General features: G+C 36.9%; 1 protein-coding gene across 4 annotated transcripts in view; it reads left to right on the top strand.

Annotated features, from left to right (window-relative positions):
* ATP11A (ATPase phospholipid transporting 11A) overlaps positions 1-18722 on the top strand; it is a 123491-nt gene extending 104769 nt beyond the window's left edge. For 2 of the 4 annotated variants that reach the window (XM_005021829.6, XM_072031827.1), the window contains exons 25-29: positions 940-1075; positions 5675-5740; positions 6009-6112; positions 7900-8065; positions 14512-18722. In XM_005021829.6, coding sequence (XP_005021886.1) covers positions 940-1075; positions 5675-5740; positions 6009-6112; positions 7900-8065; positions 14512-14769 — 730 coding nt within the window. In that variant the 3' untranslated portion in view covers positions 14770-18722. Of the gene's footprint in view, positions 1-939; positions 1076-5674; positions 5741-6008; positions 6113-7899; positions 8066-12506; positions 12623-14511 lie in introns of all 4 variants that reach the window. The other 2 variants (XM_072031845.1, XM_072031840.1) reach the window with 2 other exon arrangements.
* Positions 18723-22397: the final 3675 nt, after the last annotated feature.

The raw sequence follows: 22397 nt of genomic DNA, 5'->3' as shown, positions 1-22397 counted from the left end.
ACTGCCTTTTTGATATCTAACAGTTTATCGCCATTTTGGGCAATAGTGCAGTTGTTCTAGACAGGTCAGGTTACAGTTAACCACATACGGTTTTGCACTAAATATTACTAATTTACTGGGATAGCATACAGTGATAAATGACATAATCTGGTCATCAGACACAGTTTTTAAACTACATGTGATGAAAACATTGGTTCATAGTAAGTATTTCTAGCTACTATGTGAGATTTCTGTAATTCAGGGTTTTCATTTAATTGTGTGCTGATTTACTCTCTTGTGTTTTATGGTAAATGGCAAGTTGATACATACTCTTTCTGTATGCCAGAACTAAACTTCTACTATTTAAATTTTTCTGTAGTAAGAGCATATATGGCAGTGAATAGTTCTATTTTTGACTAATCCATGTATTTTTTTGTGGGAAAACATTTAAGAAATGCAATTTGACCTAAGGGTTCAACTCAGTTGCAAAATCCTTGTTTTCCATGTTCCACATAAAATTAGTATTTTGTTTTGTTGCAGTGCTCTGTGTAAAAGTATCCCGTGGGAAACAAAGCAAAGTCTCCAGAGACCTCTAGTGTTTTTATTTACAGTCCACACTAGATTGTCATGTGCACAGCAGGTACTTTCTGTAAAAAAAAATAGAAAAATAAATGTGTGCAGAACAATTTACAATGCAGTTGGAATAAGCAGAACTACAGGCAACAGTTAAAAGGGTTCAGTAAAAATTAAATTTAAAAAAAAAAAAAAGGAAAAAGGAGGTATTCAGGAAGGATTTTGATGTGGAGTGGTAGATGGTTGTCATGGTGAAATGTGGCAGTTTCGCATAAGATTTCCTAATTATATTTCTTTCAAAATATATTTCAAAAATAATTTGATGTTGTTTGTCTAAGTTTATTTTTTAACATGCTATTATGAATGCATATATCTTGTTTTACACAGAGATGTTGCCAAGAATGCTTTGTTGCGCTGGCGTGCGTTTATTTATTGGACATTCCTAGGAGTGTTTGATGCTGTGGTATTTTTCTTCGGTGCCTATTTCTTGTTTGACAACACAGTTGTGACCAGCAATGGACAGGTTAGTGTTACACTTAGTGTCGATCAAAGGTAATTTTTTAATGTCAAGTGTGTTCTGTCATCATGAATATTTTATGAGTTATGGTGAGATAGATGGGATATCTGTTTAGTAAAATCTGAATTATTTAATAGGAATACTGTGTATCAGTAAACAGGCATAGCACTGGATACAACTTTGGAGAAATATATATCAGAAAGTCCAAGAATTCCTTCAGACTTTACATAGTAACCTTTCTGTTTTATGCTTAACATTCATCTGATGAATATCTGATTAACATATCAAAAGACTCTTAGAACAGTTATGAATTATCATAAAAACTTAAATATGACAAGTTTTTTTAAATATTTTAATTAATTATTACATATGGCAGCTGAAAATGATCTCTACTTGCTTTGCAATCACAATGCAAATTTTAAGAACCTTTTGCATTTTATTTATTTTACCCATTGATAAGTTGGTCTATTTTATTTGTGTGCTTTTTTTTCCTTTTGCTACTTGCTTCTCTTCCTATACTCAGCTAATGACAACCAACACTCACATGGTAAGACTACTGTGGATTTGTCATGATACCCATTTCTTTCACTGTTCTTCAATTAAACTGCTAATTAAAGAGCAGTTTAGTTATTTCCTATAACTATTTTACAATAGCACTTAAACCTATAAATAGAAATGCTCTTTATTGCTACTTTAAATGTTTTTAAAATACAAAGAACTTATACAGAGTACAATGTATATTAAGGTATATGAAGTATAATACAGAACCAAGACCTTTCAAAAATAAAAGGCCTTTTGCTTCCTTGCATTTTGGTATTTTGTTCTATAATTTTCTGGAACCTACATTTTGTTGCTAACTCTGCTATAGAAATTTTACTACGGTGTATGCTATAAAATATTCGAATAGTCTTAGAAAGGCCCCTCAAAGTGAGAGAGAAAATAAACTGCACAGTTTTGTTGCCTATGTATAAAATATACATTTGCTAGAAAACCAATATTCAAATATCATAAAATGCCATCTTTGTGACATCTATCAATAAAATGAACTTTTAGTGTGATGAAATGAACTTTTAGTGTGTGAGAGAACATTTGTTAAGGACAATAGCTTTTCTAAGGACTGAATGACTGTACCCTAGACATAACTGTACCCTGCAGCACTTCTTTTTCTGATACCATTATGTTCTATTAGTTATTCAAGACTCTACATCAGCTCATATTTGTAGTCCTGGAAGTCAGTCTTCTCATATCTGTACAAAATTTTATAAGTGGTTTGTATCACAAGTATTCTGTGTTCCGTTTTGAAATTTTAGTCTATTTCCATTGCATGTATTAAATCTAGTTCTTGTTGAAGCTCTAAATTAGCACTAATGCCTAATTCCAAATTTTGAATGTGTATGTCTAGAACTAGACACCCATGTTAATATTTGATGGTAAAATGTATTTTGATGAGACATTCTGACTCCTGAGTGTCAGAGTGGGTTAGAAAAATTCAATATCTTTCAGCATGCATGCTTGCGTGTACGAAGTGTACAGATTTACAGTTCCAGTTTTAGATTTATAAGCTTGAAGATATTTGTGTCCAGGAATAGAGATAAGTATGTGAGTTCATACAAACATGAGTGCTAGTAGGTGTCGATAGTTATTTCCAAGTGTTAAAATTATGGTTAAGTCTGGAAAAAGGCAGGACAAGATTTGAGGATTTGAAAGATTTACCACAGCGATGCATTATTATGGAACAGGCAAAGGCAGAAAGCAGAAAAGGGAACAAAAGGGCTGAAGATAACACTAATACCTTAAATGATATAAGATGAGTCAAGTTAGGTTTGAAATTGTTAAAATGGGTGCTGAAGCAAAAATTTGAAAATCGTCTTTCCCTCCAGAAGTGAACTGATCATCGTTTTTGCGTATCTAGTAGGAAGTCTTTTATTTGAATTGCGCCCTGTAACACACTAAAATTTGCATACCGTTCAGGTTGCTTCCAAACACAATCCCTCAGGATGTTTCTCAGTATTTAAAAATCTGTTTGGAATAGTTTGCAGTCCGTAGAGTCGTGTTACTAGAATACTGAATAGTGTGCTTTCAGTCACTGAAATTTACTTCGTAAATTCCTACTTGAATCATTTCCTGGGAAACAAAATTAAGATACCAAAGATTACTCTCTTATCAGTTGTTACTAACGTGCAACAATGCTTTTTGTATGAAGTTCCACTTTGGATATGACATCATTGTTGGTGTTGTAAAACCATATAGTCAGAGACCAACTACATAAGGAAGGGAAGAAGAAACAAAGGCACCACAGAAGTGATTGCAGACTGTAAATGTCATCACAGTTTACTCATAGAGTAATACATCCTGTGTGACTTTTTCATTTCAACATTTGATACAGACGGTTTTAAATATAATTGTTAGGATGGGTTCAGAGATAGATAGGAAAAACTAAGTTAAAAGGATTACCAGAAGGGGAAAAAAACAACAGGAGGGAAGAGAGGTGAGAAGAAAGATGAATGGGAACATGGCAGATAAAACAAATACAGCCACAGAAGGAGGGGGAAAGTCTTGGGAAGGCTGGGAGCAGAGCACACAAAAATATTTGCTAATAAACTACATGTTACCAAACAAACATAAAAGAATGATTCACAGCCTGAAGACGTGAACAGTATCTTGAGAGATTCATTGCTGAAAATTCCATCGGATTTTTTAACTCTCTTCATCTCATGTTGCTCTGCTTACATTTTTTCTATGCCAAATTAGCAGACTCTTGGTGTCTGACAGCAGTCCCTGTGCTATGACCTCATTTTCTGAGCCAAAAACATGGGTAGGTGAAGTGTTAGGTTGCAGCCTAATGCCTTCTAGCTAGCCTGATAGAACAAGGAAATTTTTTTCATTTTTTTTTCTAATCTTGCAGCTTTTACTGAAAATACAGACATATCTGTTCAATGTGCAGAAACTTATACTGACACTGGGCTCTTCAAGAGATGCCAGATTCAGCATGAGAGTATTGTAAAGTCTAAGTGCCAGAAGAATTTGAGTAAATGTTGGCATAATTTCAAGTTCCTGAAACAGATTCCTGGTATTAACCACACTGATTATTGTAGGGCACATAAAATAATGTAGCACGGACATGAGCCTACTAAAGGATTGTATTATATATTTTAAGTAAAACTCAGATCAAAATACTGAAGGTTTTCTGCACTTCATCATATGCTCTGTAAACTTGTTCTCATACTGTGTAATTTTAAAGTAATGAAATGATTACTCAGAATAATGAATATTTCAGTCAGTTTGTTTTTTAAATAATTTTCTGTTCCTTCTTGATCAGATTATCTCAGGCAGGTTACCTACAGATTTATGTCCTATGGAGGGCTTTGATCTCTGTTCAAAGTTTTTCCCAAGGCAGGACATTTGTATGATTGCTTGCCCCTGTGGATCCCTTGTCATCTAACACTGGGTGAGCTTGTGTATAATAATGTAGGTGGGAAGGGACTCCAGAAGTAATGCCATTCAGCTCCCTACTTTGTGCAGGGTTAATTAAAATCAAGTTACTAAAGGTCTTGCCCAGTTCTCCTCAAATTTTTAATATCCCTGAGTATGCAGATTCCATAACCTTCCTGGACAACCTGTTCCAATGTTTTTCCACCTTCATGTTGAAAAGATTTCTCCTAATACCTAAGCAGAACTTTTATTGTTGCTGAAGAGATCTGCTTTGTCTCCTCCTGGTACTTTGCATCTCTGAGAAGAGTCTTGTTATGTCTTGTCTGTATCCAACCATCAGACAGTTGAAGATAGCAACAAGATTCCGTAAGGGGTTGAGAAAGCCTGTTTCCCTCATCCTCATTCATCATGGTGCTCTCTCATTCATCATGGTTGTTCTCTACTGGACTTGCTGCAGTATGTCAGAGTCTTTCTTATCTTCAGTTCAAAATGAATGCAGTTCTTCAGATGTGGTCTGATGAGTCCTGAATAGACAGGAAGAATCAATTCCCTTTACCTGCTGGCAGCTACCTTGCCAATAGTTTATGAGGTTGGTCTCTGCCGCTGCAGGGGCACACTCGACTCTTCTTCAACTTGCTCACCCCCACTAAGACTCTTCAGTCCTTTTCTGTAAAGTTGCCTTCTAGCCAGTTGATCTCAGCCTGCAGTGGTTCATGGGATTAATATGTTCCAGGTGCAGGGTCTTGCTTTTGCGTTTGCTGAACTGTTTGAGGTTAGTCAGCCAATTTCACCAAATAATAGAGATTCATCTGAATAGCATCCCTGCTTTCAGGTGAATCAGCTGCTTTTCCTCCACTTGGTGGGCTTTTTCCAGTTCTCTGGTCCCTCCCACGATCACCAGGATTTTTCACTGCAGTCTTGCAGTAACATGGACCAGCTTTTTCAGCACACTTCCGCAAATCCCATACAGTGCTGTGAAATACAAAGTGTGTATACATACACAAGGGCAAGAAACCGAAACAATTTGCACTAGATCATACAAGAATTCAGTGTTGTGTTAAGTGTCAGTTCCTGGTACTAAGTAATACATAGATTTAAGAGGTTTATTCTGGACAACTCATGAAGTGGTGGAAGATGTAGCTTATTATAACTGTTTTGAACCATTTTTTATAGATGTTTGGAAACTGGACCTTTGGGACACTGGTGTTTACTGTGCTTGTATTCACGGTTACATTAAAGGTAAGATATTGTATGTTTTATCCATTGAAACTTTCTTAGAGTTATCTCATTGCTACTTATTAATACCAGTTTCTCTCTACAACCATACAGTTTTTGCTATCAGTGCCTTTTTAACTGTGCTCAAAATTAAAAACAAAACCATCTTTTTTTCAGCCTATTCAGTGCAGAATCCTTACCTTTTTTCAAAAGGTGTCATTTTTATTTGACTTCCAAGTATTCTGTTGCTTCTAGATAGTAATAACACCATATACTGTATTGTTCTTTTCAGCTTGCACTAGATACACACTATTGGACGTGGATAAATCACTTCATGATCTGGGGATCACTACTATTCTACATTGTCTTTTCTCTGCTCTGGGGAGGAATTATTTGGTATGAACCCTAATATAAATTACATTGCAAATGTTATTTCAGAAGCATAAGCCTGTTACACATTTCATGTTGTTTTCCACACAGAATTCAATTTAGCTTTTATATATTGCAGAAATCCTAATAGCAGTCACATTTTAAACACACCAGTAATGGTAATTACAGAATGCTCAGCTACTCTTTTACTGAAAAGCTTCTAAAAATATTGTTAGCGCAAGAGGAGAATATCTGACCTCAGACTGCCATTAAACCTATCTCAGTGGTATCAGTTAAAAGTAGTTCAATGATTAGTTCAAGTAGCTGAGGCTCTCTCTCTGAGGCCAAATGTCACTGAGCCAAGTAGGCCAAGTCTGTGTTGCTTGGGGCTAGCCACCCACAGAATAGGTTTGTCTTGGAGGGAATAAGCTGTAGCAGCCTAAACTAGAGCAAGGGAGTCGAACCAACACTGAGGCGGTGTGGATTAGCAGGAGCCATACATTTGAGCTCATTAGTTACCGAGTTGTTTAGAAAAGTAGATTCAGGTATTTGTTCTACAGTTGATAAGCTTTTAAAGAAATAACTCTTGTCCATAGCTGATTGAAAATGTTAAAGTTTGGTGAGTTTTCTTCTATTTTTAAAATTCTGTGTTCTTGAAACTGAAATATTGAGGAAGGAGATTTAGTTGAAACATAGGTTCAGATACTTACAGTCCCTGATTGCGATCAGGAAGTTGAATTAGGTAGGTGAGTCTTCTCACCTACAGAGAGGGCCTAGTTACAAGGTTGTAGTTTTTAATCTCTTCTGCTGGAATTGTTCAACTTTGTATACATAAGTAATCACTTTGAGTGACCTGGAGGAAGGTTTTGTATTTCAGTGTGTCCTTTCCAAATGAGTAACTTGTCCAACCTTTTTTGGCAGTAAAACCAGAGTTCAGTTGCATCATTATCAGAATGAAAACGATTTGTAGAAGAAATAGTAGCAGACTTTCCCTGCTAATGTTTTCCAGCCAGTCTTGCTGGGTATTAGGCATGTTGCTATTTACATCCAACAGTGTGGTTCAGCTCTACCTTTTTATAATGCACGGACTTCTAGGAGATTTTGGGAACTAGGAGAAAACTGCCCTAATGGTAGGAGGGATTTATACTGCAGTATTTCTACAAACAGATCAGTCAAGAACTTTGTTCTCAGTAAACATGCCTCTGGTTTCCATTATTGTACAAAGATGGAATTTTAATGGCCATACAACTGCCATGAAGATGCAGGGAAATATGGAAGTGAGGGCATTGGACTTGGGGGCAGATAAAAACATGGGGAATAGGTTAAAGTGCTTAACATGAGACCATCAGAGTTGTGTGAGGGTGCTTGAGGTATGAGAGAAGTGAAGAAAGGTGTGGTCTACAAGACTCATTCAGAGGATATATATATGAAAGAGTGCGTGACAGAAAAAAACATGAGGGAGTGGATGGGACCGTAGGAAGAAGAAAGATGTTAAATATCTGGAGCATGATGAGGAGTAATTGGAAGTATATGAACAGGATAGAATGTACCTTAGTTTATCTTTGTTAGGGAGAGGCAGCTTGGGATGGAGGACAGAGGACAGCCTGATACTACCTACACCCTGGCAGACAAGAGGAAAACAGTTCTCTCTAGTCAGTGACTATTTTAGATGGAAAACTGGCATGGATGAATTCCCACAAACTGGGAAGTTGAACCTTTAGTATTTCACCACTGCTGTAACATTTACATTTAACATTGTCAGTTTTTCTCTTGTGTGTTGAAGTGTAACTTCTATTTAATCTTTTTCCTACCAGGCCTTTTCTCAATTATCAGAGGATGTATTATGTGTTCATGCAAATGCTGTCTAGTGGTCCTGCGTGGCTGGGTATTATTCTGCTCATAACTGTCAGCCTTCTTCCAGATGTTCTCAAGAAGGTCTTATGCAGACAGTTGTGGCCTACAGCAACAGAAAGAATCCAGGTAAAATACTTTTCATTGTAGAGTTAGTTATTTGTATCACAGATCATAGAATCATAGAATGGCTTGGGTTTGAAGGGACCTTAAAAATCATCTAGTTCCCCCCCCTGCTATAGGCAGGGACACCTCCCACTAGATCAGGTTGCCCAGGGCCTCATCCAACTTGGTTTTGAACACCTCCAGGGATGGGGCCTCCACAGCCTCTCTGGGCAACCTGTTCCAGTGCCTTCCCACCCTCTGAGTGAAGAATTTCTTCCTAACCTATAATCTAAATCTCCCCTCTTTTAGTTTAAAAGCATTTCCCCTTGTCCTGTCATTACCTTTAATAATTAGCCCTCTCAAGTTTAGAGACAAGATTAGAAGAGAGGTTCCCTATCTGTGGTGTATGTCACTGGTTGTTTACCAGTCACTTCTTTCATCAACCAGTATGGTGAAATAAACTGCTTGTTATTTATTTGGTAGTATATACCTGAACCCTGGGGCAACACCTCTACCCCTGTACCAGCAGCCACTGGGAAATCAGCAGATAAGGCTGGTGGGAGACAGCTATATGGCTCAACGTGATTCCTGGTTTGAGGAAATAAGAAGGGTATAAGGGGGTTGAGGTCTCTGTGAGGGTAGGTAGGAGGCAGTTAAATCAGCCTGGACAGCAGTTGTTCCTGCTGTCATGGAGTAGTATCCAGGGGTACTGCCTGCACCCCTGAATTGAAGTAATTTTTAAAGCAGGCAAATATTTTTTACTTCCTTAAGTAATCTCTAATACAGATGTTTTAGCATTTACCATGCAAACTGGGCATAGTTATCTAAAATGGAAAAAAAAGCAAAAATAAGCTAAGCTCAAAATTGGTAGGAAAGGAGCATGTCATTTTGTTGAAGTCCCCTTAAATCTAGGGTTGACACAAGCAGTTGTAGTTCTGTACCAAAGGACTCTACAACTGCATGTGCGTTTATTGTTGAATAAACTTTAATTCACACACTTAAAATAAATCTGATAAATATTTCCAAATGTGATAAATATTACCACCAAGTATGTTGGTGAGGAATATGTAGTGAACTCATACTAACATTCATGTTTTGCAATCTGTGGAATATAATACTATCTTAACAAACTAATACTGATGCTGTGCCTGTTTAAAAAAAACATGTATTAAAACTTAAATTAAGTTTTTAACTTTAAAATTAAATGCCCCACTTCAGAAGAAAAAAGAGTACAGAATAGCATGAAAAAAAGGCAAATCAGCTTTTAGCATTTTTCTGTTTCAATGTCTCTGTCATATGTGCTACTTGTGCAAGTTGATTTTGATGCAGGTTCTGCATGCTTAATTTAAGTCTAAAGAGAGAGAATGTGCATGGGTTAATGCAAAAACCTAGCCCCAGATAAAGGAATTTCACCAAGATTATATGTTAGTGCTGGAAAAGGAATCAATTTTAAGGCAGACCTTGGGCTTAACACTAGCGATATTGATTTTTTAATTTTTAATAGAATCTTTGACTTTTAACCAGATATATCCCTTGTGTTTCTTCTTATCTCCCTTTATTTCTGTCTGTCTTCCAATCTGCTTTGTCTAAATAACTCCTACCTTGCTTTAAACGTAAATGATGTGCACGATTACTTCCTACAATCTTCTGGGGAAATCAGACTAAACATCAGTGCCTTTCTGTTGAGCAGTCCACCATCTTTATGCTTTCTCAGACTTCAAGCAGTCTAAGTTTCTAATGGAACAAAAGGTGACTTTTTTTCTGCCTTTCTGCATGCTCAGCCATTTCATTCAAAAGACAGTAAAAAGTTTATCATCAGAAGTTATTTACTGTATTCATTATCTCCATTTCTGACTCACACCACCTATACTTTAAAAAATACTTTTTAATTCCGATTTTTCCACCTGTTTATTTATCTCAAAGATTGTATGAGTCATTGTCACAATCTATCACTATCACTAACATTTTTTTCACTGATTTTACTGAAATTTACAAAGTGTTTCTGCCTCAAGAATCTAGGATTCTTAGGCCTCACTTGAATCATTTGTGTATCTGTAGGTGAATGCATGTTGTGCTTGCATTGTAAATCTCTAAGCAGAATAGTTGCCACACAAAGCATACTAATTCTGATAATGCTGATGTTCTATCTTGATACGGAAAACATGGTGCTGGAAACGATTTAAGCAATCTCTGGAATATATTAATATATCTGCCCTGCTGAAAATGCAACTTCTTTGCACTAAGTTGTTTCTAGCATGCATTTTCAAATCAAGCTTTCCTTGTATTCCATTTTTTGAAATTCTATACTTTCTAAAAATAAAAAAGCTCAAGATGCAGAAATATATGACAATTTAATATAAAAGTAGAAGAAAAGCTGGTAAATCTTGGCTTTACTGTGGTCTACAGGAAAGTTCCTTTTGACTTAATACTAGGAGACTCTTGGTATCCATTACAGATTTTATATCTTTATCTTTTAACTGATTAAGATAAGAAAAAATACGCCTTCTTTCTTTCTTTGTTCAAAAATGTATAGTCAATAAAAATACCGTAATTGTTTAAGTCAGAGGGAAAATACACAAAGGTGTTTTCACTATTGCAAATTCTAAATAAAATTGGCTTTTAAGAGCCTTAGGATTGGTTTGAAGTAAGCTTGTAACTGTTTTTAAACTTACTGCATTCCTATAAACTATATAATCTTCTTTGTAATAAAGGACTTCTGGAACAGTTGGCAAGATTAACGTAGGGCTAGACGTCACCTCCCAGGTTACTAAACTAGTTCTGCTCAGGCGGTCAGATCACAGAAAGCCTTTGAAGTAATTCTTAACGCTTACTAACTTTTTCAATTATCTGGAGTCACTCCAGAGTGGGGTCAGTGATTGTTTACCATCATTATCATTCAGAGGTTTTTAATCATTCCAGGTCTAGTTCTGTGGTTTTTGAAAGATCTTTTCATATATACACATGTATACATTCACATATGTATACGTGTGTATATGCATACATATATGTATATATATGTATGTGTGTATATATCTCTGTATACACACAAGCTGCCATCTTTCTTGTGCTAAAATGTTAATTCTGCAAAAGCTTTGGAGGAATCGGTTGTCTTTTGTTAATTTAGGTCAAAACCTGCTCACGTCTGTCTCATGCTTAGTCCTAGCGACTATTTGACTCAATGAAACAAGCTGAGTTTTGTGTTTTAACTGGAAATTATGCAGCTTTAAGGTTTCTTTCATCCTTAACTTTCAATAAGCAATAGGGCTTTTTTAATATTCAGCCCATATTAATTGATAATATTTTCTTTTTCTTTATCCCTCTCTAATAAACTGAGAAGCTTGGCCACTTTATATGGAAAATATAAACTCACTTTAAATGATTCTCTGCATTTTTTCAATTGTCACTTTGGCAATGTTTCTGTAGTCCCAGCTATTCTCTAGCTGAAACACCAGGTGTTTCAGTTATGAGCTGTAAATAACTTCTATGTTTTTACCCCTTTTTAAGAAATATCTTTTTCTTTTTGCTTCTGATTTTTTTTTACTTCGCTTTCACTTCAGTCACAAGATCAGCCCATGAGTCTCGGTATGGCATCTCTACCCTTTGCTGCTCCCACAGCGGTGCTTTTGCCTGGGGAAGCCTCTCTGGGGACTCATCATTCTTCTGCTCCTCAATGGGCTTAGCTGCTGCACAGGCCTCTTAGAAACCTGGTGACAGCCAACTGCTGCCTTTGTCTTGTGTTGGGCTACTCTTCTGTGGAAAATAAAGAAATGCGCCCTGCTGTTTCAATATCTGAATCCCATAGAAATGGGTCCTGCTGTTGCAATATTTAAATCCAACTGAAGAAGTTACCTTAGTAACTCTCCTGCCCTCTTTCGCCATGTAGTAATGACTAAGTTGTAAGTCAGCCTTTATCAGCACTGGCACCATCACCTTCTCATGTAGCACTCCCTTCAGTGACCCTCTTGTTCTGGGGGGCAGAGCAGCAGGACATCTGCTCCTTAATTTGGAGTGCCTGGACTGGCTCGGGGTGAGATGACCTTATGGAAATCCTGGACCAGCGTGGCTGCAACGTGCCCTACAGGGCAGTGGTCCAGGTACAGCACTGTCACATCATCATATCCAGGAGAGCTCCTTCATTCAGTGCAGGTTATTGTCAGCGAGGAGGACACACAGCCCATGGTACTTAGTCATCGTACAGTTTAAATGCTTTTGAGAGTAATTAAGCATTTTTAAGAGTTCAAAATGGAATTAAAACATTCTCAGTGTGTCTCAAAGGATTAACCTCAGGAGCAAGAAATAGAAGCCGTGTTTTACTCTGATAACCTTTCCTTTTTAGATCTATCAGAAAATATGTCACTTTACAGGACCTTGCTACAGTAGTTATAAATGTACCAAATGGTACCATTCATTCACATTTCTCTCCTGTATTCAGCAAGAGTCTCACTGTTTTTCCTCATCCTTGCAGAAGAGTATGAGACATAGAGCAGCCCTAAATGCACTGGTGAACAGCGATGGGCCACTTCTTGAAGGAACTCTTTCAGCTTCCGAGACATAATTAGATCAAAGCTAGGTAACAGTACTGTACGTGTTGCCAGTTTGGATTGATTTCTTTCTGTGCTATTTACAAATCAACTGTTTCCTCCAGAGTTTTTGATGTTAATTTATCAATATGATACAAAATCATTACGTTTTACTTGGAGAGACTAGTTTTTGCAAAAGATATTCCACAATACAGGTAAGCTCTTTTTGTCCCAGGCACCCATGGCAGAACAACATGTCTGCATGAATCAATACACCCATATTAAAGTCCTATTCATACATTGTGTCATGTATAGGTATTGCCTAACATCTGTTTGGTAAGAACTGCAGTTATTATTGCAGAGCGTACTCACATTATGCGTGGTGTAGAATACACGAAGTCAGAAGTAAATCTCTCATTAGCAGTTTATCTGTCATCTCTCGTGTTTTTGGATACACGTATAGAACAAATGTGGACAGTAAAGCAGGAAGATAACTATACAAGAGGAAGTGAGTTACTTGTGAGTAGGACCCTAAGTCAGGCATGGCAGACTGAAATATTTTGCCTTGGAACCCAACATTTTGTGCACTGAAAAAATACCATTTTATTTGTAGAAACGCAGTAACTAAAATGTTACATTTTATAGCTGGAACAATAGGAAAAATAAGTTACACAGCCTATGACTACTCCCTCTGACATTTCCAAAATAAAGTCTGCTGATCTGTTACCCAATTACCTATTTTTTTCTATACTAATGTTGGTATTTGATCTATATGTGTGTTTAAAAGAATCGAGGCCTCACTGCTAGTGAGTATTTTGGTAGAGTTTGCTGACTCTATTCCAAGAGTGACTGTCATTAGAAAGCTTTCTACATGCTCTTATGTAAGAGTAGCATTTCAAGCCTTTGATTGGCATTGAAAGTAGGCAAACTTCCTTAAACTATGTTATTAATATTTATTTGGGGATTTTCTCCCTTCTGCTACCTTGTTAATGTTAACAGGGAAAGAGGGAAGGCAGTGATTAAGAGTGGAGTATTAGCTAGTTGATACAGTATTCATGGAGAGGGTGATTGATAACACAGGTCTGAATCATGCTGAGAATACATTATTATCTTAAATATTGTCACATAACCTCCATATCCCTATGCCTGGAAATTATATACAGCATTTAATGAGGACACTAGATAAACTCACTGGGGACAGTGCTGTGCTGATTATTTTTCAGTCTGTTCACACGTTCCAGCTTCTTGTCAAGTAACCCTGCTGTTAGCATAGTCCTGAGTATTTCCTGAGGTGAGGTGCCAATTCTGCCATTGTGGGGTGATCACGTGGTACAGATAAATTTGAATGGACAAATAGACCAAGTTATCAGACCAGGTGCTATGATGTGTGGTATAAACTGCCTGCATGTACCTCATGCTACATGTAAACCTAAGCAAGTCCAAAATCTGGTATTACTTAGAAGTACAAAGCAAGTGAATGAGTCTTTTGGAATGTCCCTGTATTAGCACTAACCAACTGTAAAGAATTCCCTCTCTTTGGAAATACAGGACAAAGTATTGAACCTTTTCTGTCTTGAAATTCCCCCTAACAATTCCTGACTAAAAAAGTTCTGAGATAAGATGTACCAAAAGAGACTGCAGAAGGAAATATAAACCTGATTTAAAAAAAAAAAAAAAAGTCAACATGGAAGCAGTCCTCCCTGTCGTCATCTGTTCTCTGGAGAGCCCATTGTCAAATTTAGAGATTATATGTAAAATTATGCCTAGTTCTTCAGGTCTTAATATAAAACTAATTGTGCTGAAAGAGGGATTTTACCTTCACATGAAGCAAATAGCCAAAGTGGTGATTTAGCGAAAGGCATTAATATACCAAGGACATAAAGAACGCAAGTTTAGACCTAGCTCCGAAGTCATCTATTTACTGTGTATTTGGCTTTTTTTCCTTTACAGAATGCATCAAGGCACTGCCAGGACCACATCTCGGAATTCACACCTCTTGCCTGTCTGAAAAGCCCAAGATATAGGAGCAACGACTGCAGCAGTTCCCCAGCAAGAAGGTCTAATTCTCATTCTAAAAAAATGATGTTTACGCACTGGAGAGGCATTGATTATTCAGTACTTCCATCTGTCTTTGGCTATTCAAATAAGCATTGTCGTTCCAGTGCAGGCTACCACTACAGTGGGTCAGGTTTGGAAACATCTGTATGACAGAACACCAACTCAAGCCTTTAAAAACTGTACCTTTGTTTATTTCTTTTTTCAGGAAACAAACATGTCACATATTAAACTATACGTGGCTTTTGCTGTCTGAGGTAATGTTCAGACAAACAGGATCAAGAGCTGGAAGTACGAAACCTTCCAGGCCGATAGGCCTCTTTTTATGTTTTGAACTACTGGAGCAATGAACAATCTGCACAGTCTGGTACTGTGAGACTGGTAGCACTAAAATTTCTCTTCATCCTGTGTCAAGACTTCTGTGCGTTTATTGCTTCTGTCATCTTTAGTCATTTTCTTTGTTACTTGAAGTGTGTAGTTTCAGTCAGTGACCTACATTTTGAGATCAACAGTTTTAATTTTCAGCCAGAAACGATGACCTCAGTTATCTCCAATGAAAGTCTCCTAAAGCATATTTAATAAGTGCTGTTTCTGATTTTCCTCTGTCCTTTTTCTTTCTTTGCTCTTTCTATAGAACAAACTGGTGTTTCCTCTGTGCAAATCTGCTTTCAAGAAACACTCTCTAATGTTCACTTCCTTGTAAGTGGCCAAATCAGGGCTATGTATGGTTTTCAGTTAGTTTCCCCCTGTAGAAAGATAGGCATAACAATCCTTGTGTACTGTATGTGCACGCTATCTGAAGTCAAGTTGGCTGTTCAATAGGTAGATATCAATGTTGCTATCTACTCAAAAACTGAATGTAAGCATTTTGCCTCAAATGTCCTTGTGAATTCGTCAGAGATGCAGGTAACCAGTATTCCCACTTTTTACCTCTCTGTAAATTTAAAGTATGCATAGTAGGAAATATTATATATTGAGCTTTTTTTCTTTTTTCTTTTTTTTTCTTTTTCTTAAAAAAGGCTATTTTTCCAAATAAGCATATTTTACTATCTGGATCATCCTTTTAATTTTTGGTTGTTTTTATTTTTTATTTTTTTTTAATTATGTGGTTGAATACAAGCTGATTGGCTCAGTAGATACATTACAAAGCAAGTAGTGCCCAGCCGTTACCTTTTGCAAGCAAACCAGTAGGTGGCACACGGCTATTACTAACATTGAAACACAATTGTGATAGAATTTTGTTGGACCACAAAGATTCTGTTTGAAATACTTCAAGTACGACAGCCAACTTGTACCTGTTTTCTCTGCTACATATATTTTACCTTGCACTAATTCAACTGTTAGCTGTGTTCTCGTCTTGTTTCTTTAGTCCAGTGTTTTATTTTGGGGTGCAAAACTACCTGAACGAGTAATCTGATTTCAATCTAGTTTAGCCTGATGTTTATAACTGGTTAATAACCATGGTCATTAAATAATTCTGGAAGGATATTAGCTAAAAATTTATTGCAATGTGAAAACAAAAAATTTGTTGTTAGTTGTAAGTTTAATGGACAAGGCTGGTGGATAAAAAATATTTCCCCTTTTTGCATTTAAAAAAGAAAAAGTTGAGACAAAATAATTTACTCGACAATTTACTTTTTAATAAAAGATCCATCAACTTACTAGGAAGTGTTCCTCACAATACTCTGAGTGACTTTCCAGTTCAACAATGAAATACTGAAAATGCCCTGGGACAAACAGAGATTGTAAAGTGAGTTGTGAAATTTTCATTATACCAAAGATAGGGAAAGAGGATTAAAAAAGGCTAATGGTGAGCACCACAAATGAGGGTATCTTTAACATTTAACATGTAGCACTTTTAAGTTTCAAAGAATGTCCTCATCGCAGAAACATTTTGAAATACATACATATGTATGTGGGTGTGGGTGTGTGTACATATATACGCCATTGCATACTTGAATGTTGGTCAGTTCAAACCGTCCCCTACATAAAACACTGGTGTATATATTTTTAAAAAAAAAGTTAATATGGGTATAAATTTTATACCGGTAGCAGTGACAAATTTCTTGTGTGTAGTTAACAAATTATTTGTAATGTATTTTTTAGAAATCTTAAAATTGCCTTTGCACTGAAATATTTTTCATACTGTAGCTATTTATAAATCTGTTTTACGCATACATTTGTTAACACACCATTTCTATTTTTTTTAAGTATATGTTTTGAAGGCTTTTTTTATACTTATGAGTTTGGGCCACTTAAATTTAGCTTAGAGTGGAGTTGTGGCTGAATGTTAAAATTCTAATGAATGTTATATTAGAAATATAGGTCTGTTGCTCTGTCAGTGTCACCTAAACCATTCATGTTTTGCTGGGATTTGTGATTGCAGCAAGTAGAGTGATATACTTTCTGTGCTGTGCTATTACTGCTAGCTTTTCTATTCTATAAAGCCTCCTGCTTTTTTACTTACTGAGTTCCATCTTTTAGCCTTAAATAAGGAGATTTTTGCTTGATGCTTTCGAAAATGCTGCATTCCTGTTCTGCCTACTAACAAAGCAGTTCATTGCAAACTTCATGTAAACCAGCACTTAGAAATTATTGTCAATGTTACTCAGCCGAAACACCTACATAAGTGCTTGGGAATATTTAGCCGACCATGTTCATTTTTTGGAGGAGGAAGAATGCTTGAATTTCAGTGGAAGTTTCTGCTTTGATTTAGCAATACTTTTACCTTTATAAGTTGGTACTGTTTGTTAAAATAGACTGTTCAATGGAAAAACCAAATGACATCAACTCGGTTTCTCTTGCTATGTTTTTGCTTCAGTCCCTGTTACTCTTGCCATGCAAACCTAGTCTACTGCAGCAGGTGGTAACTTGGAGTTTCGCTGTAAATGGATCATAAAATTCAAAGAAGAAAAAGTAGAAGTTAGATCAAAATGAATTTGAATGTTTTATTATGGATGGGGCACTGAGAGGAGACAGATTTTTATATATTATAAGAATTAAGGGGGAAAAGTATAAAAATCTATATAACTTCCTAACTCGCCTTGTTTAAATTGTTGCAGCTTTAACAGCATAATGTCTCCATAACTGCTTCTATAAATGTCTTGAAACTGGTAAGCGCTAACCAAATGTATGTGAAGACTTAGAAAGTATTTCAAGCTTTTCAGCCACTGAAGTCCATATATTTTCTGCAGTGGCTTGTGGCAAAAGACATGGATCTTTTTATTTTACAATGTACAATAATTGTTTGTTCAGCCACTTAATATAAAAGCTTACAGTTTACTTTATTGCTTGCATTAGCCTGTCTAGTCCCAACTGGCTTGCAAATATAAAAGTTAAAAATAGCTTAATTGAGCCAACTGCACTACTTTTCTTTTTGGAAGCCAGTGGGATCATTGTGCTCATGCTACTGTCTCTGTTAAAAAAAAGCTTTAATGGAAATTTGTGAAAGTATTATGAAAGTGAAAAAGTACGTGATTCTACTTTGCAGAATAATCTAAAAAATCAGTTTATATAGCTTTAATTTTTTACCTTATGAAAATTCACAGAATTTTAATATGCGTTGTCTCTGACAAATTCTGTGCAATGTACACGCTGCATTTTAAATGTCCTTTCATGATCTAATGTAAAGTAGAATCTGCGAAAGTGCTGTATGGGGGCTGGGGGGTAGTTTTCTGTGCATTAAACATTTAAGATGTCTGTAGTCATCAGCACCAAATACCGACACTCGTTTTTAATTGTACGATTATAGGTGCATTTATTTGAAAATAAATCAGCCTTCAAATCTAATGTTTAGATTATCCAATACCACTTCATTTATTTGCTTTGAAGAGTCAGTGTGTGAATACATTACTGTAAAGTTTCTTTTCAGTGCTATTTTTAACTTTAATTTCTGTAGATAACCAAATATAACTTGTTTATATTCAGTCACATTTTGGATCCTTATGTAGAATATATAAGCAGGAGACATGGATCTGCTTGCAATAAATATAAACATTCAAGACTGGTTTAAGTTTGCTCACGAGTAATTAAAACAATTCAAGTATGAATATGAAATGATTTCATATTAGTCTGTAATAAAATGTAAGTAGAGAACAGAAAATGGACTGAGTGTCTGACTCTGTTATTGAATATTCTTGCAGTCGCATTTATTTTCAGAGACCACCCGTAGCCAGTCAGAGAAGACCAGAAGATGACCCAGAAGGTGTGAGGGGGGTGTTGCAAAGGTAGCACAACTCAGTACCAGGAGGCTACTACCAGGTACCAGGTACTACTCAGTCTAGGAGAGCTTTGCTCCTGCCACATAGATTGGGTAGGTGCTGAAGCTCTTTACAAACTAAGCTTGTAAGCTGCATGTGAGGAGGTCTTCATTACCTTACAGTTCTGCTGTCCTGGGTGCCCAGAGCTAGTTCACCTTTCTCTTGCAGTGTTGGCAGTTTAAAGAAAACGAATTAAAGGCAAAAACAATCTGCTTTGCCATCCAAGTTGGTAGCAGTGTTCTCACAAAATAGACTGACTGCACAGAAAACAGAATTTTCATTTGGTTGGTGGTACAATATAATGGGAGAGTGCCTGTACTTTTGAAACTATTACAGATTATGCCAACAAATGTATTCAGATAGTCAGACTGAAGCTATCCTAGAGTGCTTCCACAAAGCGGTTCAGAGCACTGGGTTAGGTGCCTCTCTCTTGGTGCTTAGGCATAATGTTTGTATATTGCTTTCTCAATTTCCATAATAAAGATTTTAGAGTAATGATTTTGCACATATATGAATCTTTTCTTGAGTAATGCAAGCACATTTATCCATCTCCCTTCTGTTCATCAAGAATTTATTTATTTATTTATTTTTCTACTGAGTGAGCTTCTAGGTAAGGTAGGTAGAGGTAGAAAGGTAAATATGGAAGATGTTTTTCCCTTCATGTAATGCAGAAAAAATCTACAAATTGCAACTAGATAAAAAATACTAAATGGAAAAGAGAACACGATGCATATGGATTTCAGGAGGAACACAGTAGCAAGAGGAGCAAATTACCTCAAAAGTAGCCAACTTTCTATTTTGCATATAAAAATGTTTAATTGTTTAAAGGTAAAAGATCAGACAGTGATCTCTAAAGAGTATTAATTCTAAATTGAATACCATATGTTTTCCTTCAGCTCTTTAAATTATGCACTTTTAGTAAGTTACATTGTAAATTACTTTAAAACTGTTTCTTCTATTCTACAAGCCTACATTTTTTCCTGCAATATATGCAACATTGCTCAATAAAATGTTTAAAGGGGTTAATTTTGATATGAAGTGAAATAGGTTGGAAACAGACTGAAATTTCATGGTTTTGCTTTATGCATATTCTGATTTTCCTCAGCTGGCGCTTGACAGAAAGTTAGAAATCATTTTTGAGCATTCCAATAAAGCCTTGCTGTTGTGTGTTTCCATTACATATACTTACAGGTCCTTTCATTTTAATTTCATTCAAATGCTAAAGCAAAAATCATGTCCATTCATAGGTTTCATTTGCACTGAGAAATGGTAGAATAGGAATAAGAACAAAAACAGCCATTAACTCCTGTCTTTGTACAGAATGGTTTATAAGCTGCCTAATGTCCCCCACACATATTTGGATGTGTTTTATCTGAAAATTACAGTGTTGCAGTTCTTTTTTTAACTGATGAGTCTGCAGTGAAATAATAGTGGTGACTTTTAATAATTTAAGTCTTTATTTTTCAGTTAAAGGAGACAAATAGGACTAGCATTAAATTTTCAACCACCCAAAGGTTTGTTGTTGTTTTCTATTATTCATTTCAGTTAAAAAAACCTCCTGGCGCATTAAGCTTTTAGAAATACTTAGGATGCAGTGTCCTTTAAGGTTCACAGACTCACTGTTCAGATTACACCAGGAAGAGCTGTTAGCATCCAGTTTCCTTACTTAATGGCTGAAAAACAGAATATGCTTCTCGTCCCTAATGAGAGAAGGAATGCTAATTGTTGTTCAAAAAGCCCATCAACACTCACCTTGAGATTTTAAATGTGCTTTGTAAAGATGCTTGACACTGAAATGTTAATGTCAAAACCACTGCCAGATCTGAAAGCTAAAGTGATCTTGCAATCTAACAAATACTGAGCTTTAGAAAAGAAGGGAAAAAAAAAAAAAAAGTGCTGGATCTATTTAACAGCATCAAGTGCTATACTGACTTTCATTTCAGAAAATGCTTCCAACCCAGGAGCAGGAATATTCTTCCAGGAAATGCTGAGCAGCTTGCTTCTAAGGTGATTATAAATTGCATAGCTAGAGAGAGTTGTCAGGATTAATTAGGTTGAATTCTAACTGTATTCCCGGTGATGAATAGGGATTGTGTTCTCTTATTCTGATAAAATTAGAGCTCAGAAAGAGAAACTTTGTCTTGTCAGAGACTTCAGGCACAAGACCAAAGCCTAACCCTGATGCAGTGATGCAGCTCAGTAACTATTGGGATTCACCAGCTTTTAAAGTGGCTCAACTTAGAAAGTCCAAAACATGTAGCAGTTTAGCCTAAAAGAACAGAAGCATCTTGAAAACTTAGGCTGTGGTTTGTAAAATGACTGTACCAGGGGTTTGTGTGTCATTGTACTGAAGGGGACTGGACCAGCTGCAAACAAAGCTGAAGATCCCTCCATTGTAGATTGTATGGCAATGCAGTGAGTCCGGCTTCCCTCCGACCTCTCAGGAGGTCCCAAAGCAGAGGATTTGGAATCCGCCTTGCTCCAAAGCCCCTGGACTTCTGTAGGTTGATGGGAAATGCCATGTACTTTCTGAACTTTCAAATTACAGGGTCCAGAATATACAGTATGAAATGTGGCTAGGAATATTCTTTTATTTCTTAGTTTTGGGGCATACGTTTACAAATCTACATTTACAGGTATGTTCATTCACTTACCTCCATCCTGACACAGTTTAACTACGGTTACAATGTATACACACTGGTAAAATGCTCAGAGGAGCATTCAGGTCCAAGAATACTTGGCTATACCCAACTGTGAGAGAGAAGAGAGAGTCTCTTTCTGTGCCTCCCTCTCTCTTTCTCTTCACAGTCCCTACAGCGCAATGAGCCCCTGGTGCAAGCCCTGTGTTGGATCCTCACTGGGGGAGATACCAGCTGGGGAGTGCTTTGTGAGAGGGCTCTTTCTCATGGGAATCCCACATGGGAGGTGGTCGCTCTCTTCTCTTCCTCCTCATCCAGCCCTGTTGCTTTCCCAGATCTCTGAGCACGTTCAGACTCAACCTCATCCAGCCTTTCCTCTGCTAAAATTGTTCATGTTTTGGAAACGAACCCTTTCCCCCTGTGTCCATATATGTTAATTCATAGAATCACAGAGCCAGTAGGGTTGGAAAAGCCCTCCAAAAGCACCTGGTCCAACCATCCCCCTGCCACCAATGTCACCCACTAACACAAGCACCAGGCCCCACCTCTCCTTGAGCACCCCCAGGGACGGTGACTCCACCACCTCCCTGGGCAACCCGTCCCAGTGCCTGACTGCTCTTTCTGAGCAGAAATGGCTCCTCATTGCCAACCTGAACCTCCCCTGGGGCAACCTGAGGCCATTCCCTCTGGTCCTATCACTGGTTACCTGTGAGAAGAGGCCAACCCCAGCTCCCCACAGCTTCAAGAGGATCTGTGAACTGATGGGACTTTTTCAATTGTTTTTGTTATTAAAAGTTGTAATTTTGAAGTATTGGGAAAAAGGGATTTTAAATCTGTTGAATTTACCACAAACTACCCATATCCTGGAATTCTGGCAATGTGG

This window comes from Anas platyrhynchos, chromosome 1, assembly GCF_047663525.1.
Source record: "Anas platyrhynchos isolate ZD024472 breed Pekin duck chromosome 1, IASCAAS_PekinDuck_T2T, whole genome shotgun sequence".
NCBI classification, from domain to species: Eukaryota; Metazoa; Chordata; class Aves; order Anseriformes; family Anatidae; genus Anas; species Anas platyrhynchos.
Note: the sequence above shows the minus strand (reverse complement) of the source record. Positions and strands in the feature narration are given on the sequence as shown.